The following is a 16291-nucleotide window of genomic DNA, read 5'->3' on the forward strand; positions in this document are numbered from 1 at the left end:
ATATTACTACACTGTACCTGCAAGCATATCTCAGCAGCATTACTGCTGGTTACTCATGGCAGTTTCAATGGACTGCTATGACATCAAGATGAATTTCCATGTGCCTTATCCTTCATGAATTATGGATACATTGTGAGCTACTACTTTTGTCTGTGTGAAGGAAATATATTATGATGTCAATGTTCCGCAGAAGTTTCAGCAAGTTGAGTTACCTGAGATATTAACATGACAGTTACATACAGTTTTGCATACTCCAGTTCGCATACTCCAGTTCATAGTATGCAAAACACACTGATGCAAGTATATTGATGGCATGTAGGTGACAGAAACAATCTCTTTCTGCTACATAAAATTTACTCTGGGCTAGTGTACCAATCAGGATCTGATTCTACATTGTAATAGAAATCCCTACAGTATCATAGGGCATGCCAACATTAAGAAACTTATATTATATTATTTGACTTCCGGGAAGGGTTGCTTTGCCTGTGCTGCCTCTGAGTCGAGCTCTCGTCTCAGAAGAAGCTTTTTCAGCTTTAAAATCAGTCAAAACGTTCTTTTTGACTGGTAAAGATTTTCTCCCGGGCAGGGAGAAACGTAGAGATTAACCACAAAGCCTGTTTTTGTGGGGAGGACTGGATTTCATTTATTTATGAGAGAAGGTTCAAACTGCAATGCCGGACAGACTTTCATCAAGCTCTAGCTGATTACAGCGACATGTTTATCTTTTCTTCAAAGAAAAACGGACTCTAACAGGCAGACAAGCATCCTTCTTTCTATTTTCTTTTTTCACTTGGTTTAAATTGTTGCAGCAAAAAAGAGATTTGTCAATGAATCAGCTGTGAAGAACTTCTGGGTGAGTTATGGCTTTTCTCTTTCACTCACGAAATTAAGGAGAAAAAAAATCGAAAAAGCTTATATTTGTTTTTATTACAAAAAGCTATCCTGGAGGTGCATTCTAAAGATACCAACGGAAGAGGGATTTCTATTTTGAGGAGGGGAAAAAATAAATAAATTTGATTTATGAATTTTGGAGTATTATATGTCTGGGACTATTTTTTTTTTTTTGGTCTATTTCATTTTGACGAATCTGCTTCTTCACGACGCCACTAACTGTTTGAAGCTGGGAACTAGATTTGTTTTGTTTTCCTGAACATATGGAAGACAGGCTGTACTGTCTACACTGATGTCAGCAAGCCTGGAATATTAACCCAATTGTGGCTGAAATAATTTTTTGTTTTTGTGGTTCTAAGAATGGCAACCAGGGAAGTGACTGGGACCATGGAAGAAATTATGTTTCAGAAAATAATGAGTGAGATTGAGATAACAAAACAAACCCTGAGACAGGGTAGACAGGAGATGAAAATTGAATTTAGCAAAATGACGCAGGAGTTTAAAGAAATAGGGGATTCTGTGAGAGAGGAGTTTGATGGGATTAGAGATGAGAAAAGAAAAATTAAAGGGAAGATACAAGCCCTGGAGACTGGAACAAATATGGAATTGGAAAAAGATCTGGAGTTTATGGATGTTAGAAATAAAGTTTACTGTTTGGAATTCAACGTTGTCTCCGAAGAAATTAATGAAGATATTAGTGATAAAGTTATCAATGTCTTGGATAATTTTCTTGACTGGAATGATGTGATGGGGCTTGACATAGAAAAAATCTATGGAATTAACTACAAATATGTGACAATGGAAAAACTTTTAAGAGATGAGCCAGTGCATTTTGTAAAAAAGAACAGAGATGTGACTTTACAACAATATTTCAGCAACGTATTCAGAGTTGATGGCAAGGACATATTTGTGATGGGGGAAATTCCCATCAGACTCTTGTTATATGACTATGGCTATGACAGCAAGATCATCATGGGATACTGATAATGGATGAATGGATACTGAAACCACTGGATTTAACAGGACTATTGAAGATGGAATTAATATTGATAATGGAAGAATGGTTATGGAAATTATTGGACCTAACAGTTTTGACAAGATGGATTAATTGATATGTTTATTTGGACTATGGCTATGACAACAAGATTATTATGGGATACTGATAATGGAAGAATGGCTACTGAAATTACTGGACAACAGGATTATTGAAGATGGAAGATGGAATTAATATAGATAATGGAAGAATAGCTATTGAAATTATTGGACCTAACAGATTTGAATCAGATGGATTAAGCGACATGTTTATTTGGAGAAAAATTGAAAGATATATCTCTCAAGGAATTGAAACCTCTCTTTGACTTTTTGTGGAAAGAATAAAGTAATGTTTATGAGATTTGATGATTAATTAAGATAACTACTGGAGGAAAGTGATTTTATAATATAATTTTAGAGACAGGATTGTTATATATTGTAGACCTATAACTGATCTGCGACAAATCGGAAGTCAACATTTTATTTTATTGTTTAATTGTTTTTGTTTTGTTTTGTTTTTTGTCTTTGAAAATTTGAATAAAAATTAATGATAAAAAATAATAAAAAAACATATTATTTTATTCAACTTTAACTGTCATGGCTTCCCCCAAAGAATTCCTGGGAGATTTGGTGAAGGTGTTGAGAGTTCACTGTTAGAGATTCCTAGTTCCCCTCACTGGACTACATTTCAGAGGGTTTCCTGGGGAGAGGAGGAACCAGTTGTCATGGAACAGATGCTGGTGTAAAGTGGGGTAGAGCAGGGGTAGACAAAAGGCAATAGGATCTATTGGTAGATCTCTGGACAATTTGAAGAAGACTGGTTAGGTTTTCCAACTCTCTGTAGTTTAATACAGACAATTACAACAACTTTTCCCACATAAATTAGGCTGCTGAAATGAACATAAGAACATAAGAAGAGCCTGCTGGATCAGGCCAGTGGCCCATCTAGTCCAGCATCCTGTTCTCACAGTGGCCAACCAGGTGCCTGGGGGAAGCCCGCAAGCAGGACCCGAGTGCAAGAACACTCTCCCCTCCTGAGGCTTCCGGCAACTGGTTTTCAGAAGCATGCTGCCTCTGACTAGGGTGGCACAGCACAGCCATCACGGCTAGTAGCCATTGATAGCCCTGTCCTCCATGAATTTGTCTAATCTTCTTTTAAAGCCGTCCAAGCTGGTGGCCATTACTGCATCTTGTGGGAGCAAATTCCATACTTTAACTATGCGCTGAGTAAAGAAGTACTTCCTTTTGTCTGTCCTGAATCTTCCAACATTCAGCTTCTTTGAATGTCCACGAGTTCTAGTATTATGAGAGAGGGAGAAGAACTTTTCTCTATCCACTTTCTCAATGCCATGCATAATTTTATACACTTCTATCATGTCTCCTCTGACCCGCCTTTTCTCTAAACTAAAAAGCCCCAAATGCTGCAGCCTTTCCTCGTAAGGTAGTCGCTCCATCCCCTTGATCATTCTGGTTGCCCTCTTCTGAACCTTTTCCAACTCTATAATATCCTTTTTGAGATGAGGCAACCAGAACTGTACACAGTATTCCAAATGCGGCCGCACCATAGATTTATACAACGGCATTATGATATCGGCTGTTTTATTTTCAATACCTTTCCTAATTATCGCTAGCATGGAATTTGCCTTTTTCATCACAGCTGCCGCACACTGGGTCGACATTTTCATCGTGCTGTCCACTACAACCCCGAGGTCTCTCTCCTGGTCGGTCACCGCCAGTTCAGACCCCATGAGCGTATATGTGAAATTAAGATTTTTTGCTCGAATATGCATAATTTTACATTGGTTTATATTGAATTGCATTTGCCATTTTTCCGCCCATTCACTCAGTTTGGAGAGATCTTTTTGGAGCTCTTCACAATCCCTTTTTGTTTTAACAACCCTCAACAATTTAGTGTCGTCAGCAAACTTGGCCACTTCACTGCTCACTCCTAATTCTAGGTCATTAATGAACAAGTTGAAAAGTACAGGTCCCAATACCGATCCTTAAGGGACTCCACTTTCTACAGCCCTCCATTGGGAGAACTGTCCGTTTATTCCTACTCTCTGCTCTCTGCTTCTTAACCAATTCCTTATCCACAAGTGGACCTCTCCTCTTATTCCATGACTGCTACGCTTCCTCAGAAGTCTTTGGTGAGGTACCTTGTCAAACGCTTTTTGACAGTCTAAGTACACTATGTCCACTGGATCTATCTATATGTTTGTTGACACTCTCAAAGAATTCTAATAGGTTACTGAGACAGGACTTTCCCTTGCAGAAGCCATGCTGGCTCTGCTTCAGCAAGGCTTGTTCTTCTATGTGCTTAATCTAGCTTTAATAATACTTTCTACCAGTTTTCCAGGGACAGAAGTTAAGCTAACTGGCCTGTAATTTCCGGGATCCCCTCTGGATCCCTTTTTGAAGATTGGCGTTACATTTGCCACTTTCCAGTCCTCAGGCACAGAGGAGGACCCGAGGGACAAGTTACATATTTTAGTTAGCAGATCAGCAATTTCACCTCTGAGTTCTTTGAGAACGCTCGGTTGGATGCCATCCGGGCCCAGTGATTTGTCAGTTTTTATATTGTCCATTAAGCCTAGAACTTCCTCTCTCGTTACCACTATTTGTCTCAGTTCCTCAGAATCCCTTCCTGCAAATGTTAGTTCAGGTTCAGGGATCTGCCCTATATCTTCCACTGTGAAGACAGATGCAAAGAATTCATTTAGCTTCTCTGCAATCTCCTTATCGTTTTTTAGTACACCTTTAACTCCCTTATCATCCAAGGGTCCAATCGGGTCTCCTGCTTTGAATGTATTTATAGAATTTTTTGTTGTTGGTTTTTATGTTCTTAGCAATGTGCTCCTCAAATTCTTTTTTAGCATCCCTTATTGTCTTCTTGCATTTCTTTTGCCAGAGTTTGTGTTCTTTTTTATTTTCTTCATTCGGACAAGACTTCCATTTTCTGAAGGAAGACTTTTTGCCTCTAAGAGCTTCCTTGACTTTGCTCGTTAACCATGCTGGCATCTTCTTGGTCCTGGCGGTACCTTTTCTGATCTGCGGTATGCACTCCAGTTGAGCTTCTAATAGAGTGTTTTTAAACAACTTCCAAGCATTTTCAAGTGATGTGACCCTCTGGACTTTGTTTTTCAGCTTTATTTTTACCAATCCCCTCATTTTTGTGAAGTTTCCTCTTTTGAAGTCAAATGTGACTGTGTTGGATTTTCTTGGCAATTAGTCAGTTACATGTATGTTTAATTTAATAGCACTGTGGTCACTGCTCCCAATCGGTTCAACAACACTTACATCTCGCACCAGGTCCCGGTCCCCACTGAGGATTAAGTCCAGGGTTGCCGTCCCTCTGGTTGGTTCCATGACCAACTGGTCTAGGGAATAGTCATTTAGAATATCTAGAAACTTTGCTTCTTTGTCATGACTGGAACATATATGCGGCCAGTCTATGTCCGGGTAGTTGAAGTCACCCATTACTACCACATTTCCTAGTTTGGATGCTTCCTCAATTTCATATCTCATCACCAGGTCTCCCTGAGCATTTTGATCAGGGGGACGATAGATCGTTCCCAGTATTAAGTCCCTCCTGGGGCATGGTATCACCACCCACAACGATTCTGTGGAGGAGTCTGCCTCTTTTGGGGTTTCGAGCTTGCTGGATTCAATGCCTTCTTTCACGTATAGAGCGACTCCGCCACCAATACGTCCTTCCCTGTCCTTCCGATATAGTTTATATCCAGGGATAACCGTATCCCACTGGTTTTCTCCATTCCACCAGGTCTCCCTTAAATGAAGAAAGCTAATCAGGTGTAGATATCTGTGTAAAGGGTCTATTAGCTTAGTTTATTTATTTATTTATTTATTTTATTTAATTAAGCTTATATACCGCCCAACTAGCAACAGCTCTCTGGGCGGTGAACATTAAAAATACAATAAAAATAACACAATACAGTATATCACAATACAAAACTGTACAAAAAACTGTACAGTCTAAAATCAAAATATAATAATTTAGAATTAACAGGAATTAAAATGCCTCAGAGAAGAGAAAGGTTTTAACCTGGCGCCGAAAAGATGATAGTGTCGGCGCCAGGCGCACCTCCTCGGAAAGACCATTCCATAGTTCGGGGGCCACCACTGAGAAGGCCCTAGATCTTGTCACCACTCTCCGGGCTTCCCTATGAGTCGGAACCCGGAGGAGGGCCTTCGTAGTAGACCGTAGTGTACGGGCCGGTTCATATCGGGAGAGGCGTTCCGACAGATATCGTGGTCCCGCACCGTATAAGGCTTTATAGGTAAGTACCAACACTTTGAATCTGGCCCGGAAGCATATTGGAAGCCAGTGCAAACGGGCTAGCACAGGTGTTATATGCTCAGACCGCTTAGTTCTTGTTAGCAGTCTGGCCGCCGCATTTTGCACTAGCTGTAGCTTCCGAATCGTCTTCAAAGGTAGCCCTACGTAAAGCGCATTGCAGTAGTCCAGACGCGAGGTTACCATAGCATGTACCACAGATGTGAGGTCCTCCTTACTCAGATAGGGACGTAGCTGGGCTACCAACCGAAGTTGGTAGAACGCATTCCGGGCCACCGAGGCTACATGAGCCTCAAGTGTGAGGGAAGAGTCTAAGATGACTCCCAGACTACGCACCTGTTCCTTTAGGGGGAGTGTAACCCCATCCAGGACAGGGTATATATCCACCATCCGATCAGAGAAACCATCCACCAACAGCATCTCAGTCTTGTCAGGATTGAGCCTCAGTTTGTTAGTTCTCATCCAGTCCATTGTCGCAGCCAGGCAACGGTTCAGCACGTCGACTGCCTCACCTGAAGAAGATGTAAAGGAGAAGTAGAGCTGCGTGTCATCAGCATACTGATGACAACGCACTCCAAAACTCCTGATGACCGCCCCCAGCGGCTTCATATAAATGTTAAAAAGCATGGGAGACAGAACCGAACCCTGCGGGACCCCACATTGGAGAACCCACGGTGTCGAGCAATGTTCCCCAAGCACTATCTTCTGGAGACGACCCTCTAAGTAGGAGCGGAACCACTGCCAAGCAGTGCCTCCAACTCCCAATTCCGCAAGCCTCTCCAGAAGGATACCAGTTCAGTTCAGATACTTGAAACAAACTTCTAGGCTCAGAATATGCTCAGGCGCACCCCGTTATTTAATTCTAACTGTGTGAATTTTGCACCTGGCTCTGTTTGGTAGATTTTGGATTCTAGGGGAGAGGGAAAAGTAGACCCTGCATGCCCAAAATCTGCCCACCGCTGTCAGAATGATAACATTCTACAATTCCTGGCTAAGCAGGAACACATTTCTCATTCTCACTTCTGTCCCCAGAAGCCATGTAGTCATGGTGTTGCAGGAAAGGCTGTAGGACAGTGGTAGGGCACACATTTTGCATGCAAGAGGTCCCAGGCTAAATCCTTGGCATTTCCAGGTAAGGCTGGGAAAGAGTCCTGTCTGAAACCCTAGAAAGCTGTTGTCAATCAGTGTAGACAACATTAAGCCAGATGGGTCAATGGTCTGAGTCTACATAAGACAGCTGCCTAAGCGTCTAGACTTCTTTCACCTGAGCAGGTAGAAAATGCAGAAAACATAGCTCATTACTTAAAAAAATAAGGAATTAGTGAGATAGTTATGTCTGCCCTTAAAGTATGTTTGTAGGATGTGTATGGACCAGAAATCAAAAGGCTGACAGGATAAATTTCATATATCGTTCATCATGCCCTATTAACATTACAAACTTTATTTTCACGTACAATTTCACCTCTGGATCCCTTTTCACCCCTGGGTCCCTGAAATAATAAAAAAGTCATGTTAATCCTTTATTTGCTTTCCATCACTACTATTTATTATTTATTAAATTATAATAAAACAAACCATAAAAAAAAGGAAAAGCTTACAAAAAACAAAAACAAACCCCAAAACCTATTTGCAGAATGGTGGAGCATTGCCTCATACATCAATGAAGCTGATAATCAAAAAAGGGTTCCCAAAGTCTTCCAAAATCTATGGATTCCTTGGTGGTGGTGACGAAATATAATTATAAGGTATATTTTTTGTGTTGTGTGTTCAGATGCAGAAAATTTTTCTTTAGGTGTTGTACTCCCCCCCCCCCAGCTTTTCATCACTACTGAGACTAGAGCTTACATACATTTGAACATTTATATGAAGAATCACATTCACACATCAGCTCATATACAGCAACATTTACAGGACGGAATTAGCTTTGTGTACAAGCGAAAAATTGTGTTTTTTTAATGACATCACGAAAATGCAACACTTCAACTAAGACCCACTCAGAGTTGACCCCTTGAAATTAATGAACTTAAGTTAGTAATGTTATTAGTGTCAATGAGTCTACTCTGAGTAGGACTAACACTGAATGCCACTCTCAACATTATAGGTTTTAAATGAAAATTTATATACCATCTTTCAACTGATGAAAGTTTGCAAAGAGATGTGCAATAAAAATATGGAGGATTTATTTATTTAATTTGTATCCCGCCCTTCCTCCCAGCAGGAACCCAGGGCGGCAAACAAAGCACTAAAACACTTTAAAACATCATAAAAACAGATCTTAAAATACATTAAAACAAAACAGCATTAAAAACATTTTTTAAAAAACTTTAAAAAGGGTTAAAAACATTACTAAAAACATATTAAACAATTCTGACACAGATGCAGATAGGTCTCAACTTAAAAGGCTTGTTGAAAGAGGAAAGTCTTCAAAAGGTGCCGAAAAGATAGCAGAGATAGCAGAACATATGGGAGGTTGATGGTGGTATAGCAATTGTTGATGAGGACTTTACTCATTTTGTACCCACTTGAGTCTGGGTACGGCCTGTTCTGGAATCAATTTCAGCTAGTATTAAATAAATTGTGTTTAAAATCACACATAGGTAGTATGCTATCCCATTTCAACTTTCAAAAATTAATCCAGAACATTCTCCAATTGTTGGCATGGTTATATGGTGAGGGGGACATATATATGTGGTCCATTTGAAGGTGCAATATTTCTGGAAATTGAGAATATAACTAATCCAGATATAGAGTGGGATTGTTATTTAGCTTTATTAAACTTTTTTTCAAACAGCAATAAGAATTTAAAAAGTACAGGGATGATAAAGTCATTTTCTAATGTCAATGAAACTAATGTTTCCGGAAGGATTTGGAAGGAGCTACAAAAGAACATTTGTATAAAAAGGTTTGGGGTATAGTCTTGGTTGAAAAGTTGACAAAGAAAATAAAATTGGTTGGGGGTTTAAAAAGAATGCTAGTTTTGGATCAGAATGGATTGATTTTGGAATGTATGTGAATTCAATTAAACAAAACAGAGAATTGGGAGGGGGGCCTTCATGGGAGCCAAGGGAGAGGGGCACATGCCTGAGGGTGCCATGGTGTCACAGGCACCATGGTGGAACTCCAGCTCTACTTAGTCTGCAATAAATCTGCTAGTCTTTAAGATGCCAGTGAATTCTCTTGTTTCAACAGACCAATGCACCTTTTAAGTTTCTCATCTGAGATTTATTGCCATTTATTTTGAACATAGAAGGAACAAATATTTTATTACATAGTAAGTTTGTGTGGAATGGCAATGGTGTGAAATTAGTAGGGCCCACAACAGTTTCTTAGATTTCCAAATTGCCCCCAGACACAAAAAGGTTAGGGATCCTTGGCTTAAAACCATCAGATTCATTAAGTGGTCACCTATATATGAACGCAGGGAAATAAAAACACTTTTTTCCTTCATGAAAAAACCACATTTTAAATGTTCTCAATGTTTTTAGCTACCCACTTAAGATGATCATGTCATGCATCTGATCAAGTATGCTCTAACCCCTGAAAGCCTATACTTCAATAAATGTATTATTCTTTACAGTTCCACAGGACTTTTTTGTTGCTGTTTTTGTGATAAACCTGTATTTAAGGCTGCAATCCTAACCCCACTTATTTGGAAGGAGGCCCACTGAATTAAAAAGGACTTACTTCTGATTAGACATGGTTAGAACTGTGCTGGAAGTTAATGAATTAAAATTATTAATTTCTAATGAGACTATAAATACTGAATTTCCAGGAAAAAAATGACCAACAAAGAAAAACCAGTGCTCTCATGACCTTGTCAGACTTTCATCTTGCAACCATGTTATAATACAAAAGAGTCCTCATCTATTTGTTGTTCAAAGTGGGGAAGCTTTCATGTGATAAAAGGGAGTGCTAGGAAATATCATGCACTTACAGGTTTGCCTGCTGGGCCAATGATGCCTTCATTGCCAATAGGACCAATGTTTCCCTAAAAACAAAGTGCAAAGAAATTTGCAGAGCAGTATATGAATGTAAACAATCATGTGAACATATTGTGTTGTGACATTTGAATAGTTAAGGAATATCCAATTTTTTGGATGATCAAAACCAGATGATAGTGAAACTATATGAGCTGACATGCACATTCAAATAATGCCAGTTCTGGTTTCTGGATGTAAGATGGATAATTTTAGTTTGTGGTATTTTTGTTTTCATTTACACACCACAGAGGCCTGTATTTATGAACACTGAATAATGAAAGAAAATTGACTTCTGTTGTTTATCTAAGAGCCAGAAGTGACAGAGGCAGGCAGACTATACATTTCACATTTAGACAAATAGGAATGAAATCCAGTATGTGAGTATTTAAGTAAATATATCAGACCACCATTTAATATTTATAACAAAAATATGTTGTTTCCAGCATAGCAATAGATAAAAGTGATAGTAATTAATGGGCCATTCTGGTAAAGTAAGAAACTTTCATTGTTTTTAGATTTTTAATGCCTATGTATTGTATGCCTATGTTGTACGTTGCCCAGAGTGGCTGGACAGCCAGCCAGATGGGCAACTAATAAATTCAATAAATAAATAAAATAAATAAAAACTCCCTTTTGCTCATTATGCTTTCCCCCTGAATACTGATGAATTTTATTTATTATTTCTCTCTGGTGTTTAGGGCCAGGCCGTCCCAAAGCAGCTTACAAAATAAGAAACAGGATTACTAAGAACTTTACAATAAAAGAATTCTATACAGCAGCATCAGATTAAAACACAGAGAACCAGAAATAAAAAAAGTTAAGAAATAGCTTGGTGGAATAAAAACCACCAAAGAAAGAGCCAAATGCAGTTCTCGGGGAAGGGATTTCCACAGATGTGGGGCCACCAAAAAAAGGTCCTGTCCCTGATGCCCAATAGCCTGCTCTTTTTTTAGCAGTACACTACAGAGCAAGGCCTTCAAGGCCAATCTTAGGGCATCAACAGGTTTATATGGGTGTAAGCGGTCCTTCAAATGGCAACCATGAAGATCAGCTAGAGACATTTCACAAAAATCTTTTTTAGTAGTAAGCCACAGAGCAAGGCCTTCAAGGCCATTCTTAGGGCATCAATAGGTTTATACGGGTGTAGGTGGTCCTTCAAATTGTAAGTATGGCTTGCCATTTTTAGTGAGTGTCATGGCCCCGTCAGAGGACTCCTCAGATGAGGACGACTCGGGAGTAACAGCAGCAGACCCAGGAGCAGCAGACCCAGAAGGAGACATGGAGGAGACTCCTGAGAATCCAGCTCCTTCTCCCCCTCAGCTGCAGAGCACCCCAGATACAGCGGAGGCTCTGCAGCCAGACGCAAACAGTGAACAGGATACTCCCCCCTCACCTGCAGAACGTAGACAGCAGAAGGTCAGGCAGAAGAGAGGCAGGCCTGTCCCCTTAAGGCCAAAACGCTGAGGGCTCACACCTGCTGTCAAACCTGCTCCTTATAAGGCACACCTTGGCTTCAGCTTGTTGCTGACTGCAACGTCAGGCGTGGCTTCGTGTATTCCTAGTTTCCCTGCAGCATCTCTTGGACTGACCCCTTGGCAATTGATCCCGGACCTCTACTGACCTCGCTTCTGGACTTCTGACTTGGCAAGTAAGCTTCAGACAGGCCTGGCCCTTATCAGGTTCCCTCCTCGTTGGCCTGGCAGATTTACAACCAGACTGCCGGCTAAGGACTTCCCTTCCCTGCTAACGACCCAGGAATTTCCAGCCCCCACCGGCACTGCTGACTCAGTGCAGAGCTGACAGTGGCAGTTCACTGTTTTCTGCTACATGCATGAGTCTTGGACTCCCCTTTCCTCTTCCACATGCTAGAGGAGGAGATAAAAATCTGCTTTTGATTTTAAGTGAAACACAATTCCCATGATGTCTAAACTCATTGGGAAACAAGCCAGGATCTGAAACCACAGTTTGATACTGGGGTTTTCTCACTATACATAGTTTAAATCAGTAATGGGAAACCATTTTCAGTTGAAGGGCTGCATAACCTTCTAGGCAACCTTCCAGTGGCCATGTACCAGTGGTGGGGTTAGGCCAAAGGCAAAAATGGGCAGAGCAATTAATATTAATTTTAAGAACATAAGAAGAGCTTGCTGGATCAGGCCAGTGACACATCCAGTCCAGCATTCTGTTCACACAGATGCATTTGGGAAGCCCACAAGCAGGACCTGAGTGCAAGAGCCCTCTTGCGACTTCTAGCAACTGGTATGCAGAAGCTTGGATGGATGCAGAGCTTAGCCAACATGGCTAGTAGCCACTTATAGCTTTATTCTCCATGAATCTGTTTAATCTTCTTTTAAAGCCACCCAAATTGGAGGCAATCACTGCCTCTTGTGCAAGCAAATTCATTAGTTTAAATATGCACTGTGTGAAGAAGCATTTCCTTTTCCTGTCCTGAATCTCCCAACATTCATCTTCATTGGATGTCCATGAGTTTTAGTGTTATGAGAAAGGGAGAAAAACTTTTCTTCATCCACTTTCTCCATGCCATACTTAATTTTAAATACTTCTATCATGTCACTTTTTACTCACCTTTTCTCTAAATTAAAAGGCCCCAAATGCTGCAACCTTTCCTCATAGGGGAGTCACTCCATCCCCTTGATCATTTTGGCTGCCCTTTTCTGAACCTTTTCCAGCTCTATCAAATCCTTTTTGAGGTGAGGCAACCAGAATTGTACACAGTATTCCAAATGCGGCTGCACCATAGATTTATATAATGGCATTATGATATCAGCAGTTTTATTTTCAATACCTTTCATAATGATCCTAGCATGGAATTTGCCTTTTTCACAGCTGCCACACACTGGGTCAACATCTTCATGAAGCTATCCACTCCAACTCCAAGGTCTCATTCCTGGTCAACCACTGCCAGTTCTAACCCCATGAGTGTATATATGAAATTAAGACTTTTTACTCCAATATGCATAACTTTACATTGTTTACATTGCCATTTTACTGCCCATTCACTGTTTGGAGAGGTCCTTTTGCAGCTCTTTACAATCCCTTTTTGTTTTAACATTCCTGAACAATTTAGTATCAGCAGCAAACTTGGCCCCTCATTGCTCACCCCTAAATTCTAGATTGTTTATGAACAAGTTAAAAAGCACATGTATAAATACCAATCCTTGGGTCACTCCTCTTTCTACACTTCTCCATTGGGAGAACTGCCCATTTATTCTTACTCTTTGCTTTCTGTTTCCTAGCCAGTTCTTGATGCACAACACATCTCTTATTCCATGACTGCTAAACTTACTCAGGAGTCTTTGGTGAGGTACCTTGTTAAAAGCTTTTTGAAAGTCCAAGTACACTATGTCCACTGGATCACCTCTATCTATATACTTGTTGACACTCTCAAAGAACTCCAATGGGTTAGTGAGACAGAACTTATCCTTGCAGAAGGCATGCTGGTTCTATTTCAGCAAGACTTTTTCTTCTATATGCTTTGTTATTTTATCTTTAACAATACTTTATGCCAGTTTTCCCAGGCAGAAGTTAAGCTGTGAACACAGATGCAAATAATTCACTTAGTTTCTCTGCAACTTCCTTATCCAGCTTAAGCACACCTTTGGCTCCCTTGTCATCTAACGGTCCAACCATCTCCCTTGATGGTCTCCTGCTTTTAATGTATTTAAAGATTTTTGTTGTTGTTAGTTTTCATGTTTTTAGTAATGTGCTCCTCAGATTCCTTTTTAGCATCCCTTATTGTTGTCTTGCATTTCTTTTGCCAGAATTTGTGTTCCATTTTATTCTCCTCATTCGGACAAGACTTCCATTATTGAAGGAAGGTTTCTTGCCTCTAATAGCTTCTTTGACTCTGCTGATTAACCACGCCAGCATCCTATTGGCCCCTGTGGTACCTTTCCTGATCTACAGTATACACTCCAACTGAACTTCTATTCAATTCGATTGAATATAATATTCTATTATATTGTGTTTTTAAACAACTCACAAGCATTTGGGAATGATTTGACCTTTGCCTTTCAATCTTCTTTTTACTAATACCCTCATTTTTGGGAAGTTTCCTCTTTTGAAGTCAAATATGATCTTGTTGGATTTTCTTGGCAATAGGCCATTTACATGTATGTTTAATTTAATAGCACTATGGTCATTGCCATAACTGATTCGACAACACTTGCATCTTGCACCAGGTCACGGGCGCCACTTTGTACAATTGGCTAGTTTCTGCACACACTCACACACCCCTCTTTATCCTCTATCCAGGCAAGAAAGAAACATTACCTGAGTTCAAGGACACATTCCAGCCAGGCTAAAACACTCAGGGAAGGTGCAAAGCAGAGGCAGTGAGAGATGTAACCTGGGGAGCATCCTGAGGCCTAGACAGAAGCCTGGAGGGCTGCATTTGGCCTCTGGGCCTGAGGTTCCCAATCTCTAGTTTAAACAAACCACAGTTCCCCAAGTTTGGATGTCACAGGACTGTGGCTATTAAAAACCAAAAACATTTCCTTGAGGGCACAAAAGAGAAGGTGGGAGGAGTGGGGAGGAATGAGCCAGGCCTCTTTCTTGTAACAAGAAATCCTGTTTTTTTTTTGTTATAAGTGAATCTCATCTTCATCTGTGACATAATTTACAGTTTAACAGACAAAAGATACCATTACTAACAAGAGAAAGTTACCCTTAACTGATATGTTTGCATGCAGTTTGCATGATGATACATTATTCAAGTGACTAAAATGTTTGCTTCTGGACAGTCCTACTAATTAACTGTCAGTGGTAGCGGAATAATTTTTAATCTGTGGTAAAAGCTTAGTTGATTGATTTTGATTGTGCTGATTATTTCATTAAATCTTGCAAAAAAACCCAAACAAATTATTTCTCCATGGTGATAAAATAACAATAATAAATAAGCTAAATGGTTTGCTATTCTTTCTTGGTAACCCAAAATTTGCTGCCAGAAACAGGCTGCCTGACCATGTCTCAGCCAGAGTCAACCCTAGTGTCAGTACAACTGTCACAAATTCTGCTCTACTAGAAGCCTATGTGAAGGGGAAAAGCAGAAGCAATTAAATAGTACAGTGAATGATAAATTTATCAATAGATAGAACCACTTACTATTTGGCCTACTGGGCCTTTAGGCCCCAAAATTCCAATTAAACCAAGGTCACCTTCAGGGCCCTAAAATGAAGAATAAATAACATAAAATACTTATTCATAGAATAACATCTGATAAGAGTCTTTGGAAAAAATAAGCCATTAAAAACGTTTGGAAAATGCAAGTAAAAACATGCTAAGTGAAGCTAATATAAAATATGTGACACTGTGTATTATACTCTTTTTCTTTATAGTGTAAAATGCTGGCCTCCACAACAAATGTATGTAAAGTCAAATTATTGCAGCCATTTATACAGAGGTCACTATTATTTCTTCTGTTCTCCAATCTCAGGACAATTAAGAAGTGTTCTGTTAAAGATCTTTCATTCCATATGAAACTTGACTTGAGCTTTAAAAGGGACATGATCCAGCCACCAAAGTTTAGGCACTCGCAAGTTCTATTCATTTCAGTGGAAGGGCTAAGAACATGCTCAACTATTTCCCATTTAAAACAATGGTATGTAAAAATGCTAAGCTTTGGACTGGGCCCAAAGTAACTACATACCTTGGGACCTGGGAATCCCTGAAATCCCATCAAACCATGATCTCCGAATTCTCCCTGAAATATTACCAGATAGGGGGATTAGTGTATGGAATTGTAGCTGAACGATACAAAGAACTGTTTTACATACAACAGAAGATACATACAGCATGCCCTTTCAGGCCAGGATCTCCTGGTGGGCCTTGATCACCTTGTGTCCCAGGAAGACCTCTTTTACCTTGCTTTCCTGGATCACCCCGAAGCCCTTCTCCACCCTGAAACAAAAGGGAAAGTACACATACATTATAGGAGCAGCATATGGTTCCTCTAAATTTCTTTATGAAGAATTCATGGACAATGATTCCTTATGAAATGTTTACCCTAATTCTGAGGTTCAGAAGTAAGGGTTCTTCAAAACACTACTCA

The 16291-nt window shown here is 40.0% G+C and overlaps 1 protein-coding gene across 1 annotated transcript in view; it reads right to left on the reverse strand.

Annotated features, from left to right (window-relative positions):
• COL24A1 (collagen type XXIV alpha 1 chain) overlaps positions 1–16291 on the reverse strand; it is a 333005-nt gene that overhangs the window by 43387 nt on the left and 273327 nt on the right. Inside the window, exons 49-53 of the mRNA XM_061633547.1 lie at positions 16033–16140; positions 15890–15943; positions 15346–15408; positions 10176–10229; positions 7696–7731 (exon numbers count right to left, since the gene is read on the reverse strand). Of these exons, the coding sequence (XP_061489531.1) occupies positions 7696–7731; positions 10176–10229; positions 15346–15408; positions 15890–15943; positions 16033–16140 (315 nt within the window). The remainder of the gene's footprint in view (positions 1–7695; positions 7732–10175; positions 10230–15345; positions 15409–15889; positions 15944–16032; positions 16141–16291) is intronic.

Source organism: Rhineura floridana, chromosome 6 (genome assembly GCF_030035675.1).
Source record: "Rhineura floridana isolate rRhiFlo1 chromosome 6, rRhiFlo1.hap2, whole genome shotgun sequence".
Taxonomy (NCBI): Eukaryota; Metazoa; Chordata; class Lepidosauria; order Squamata; family Rhineuridae; genus Rhineura; species Rhineura floridana.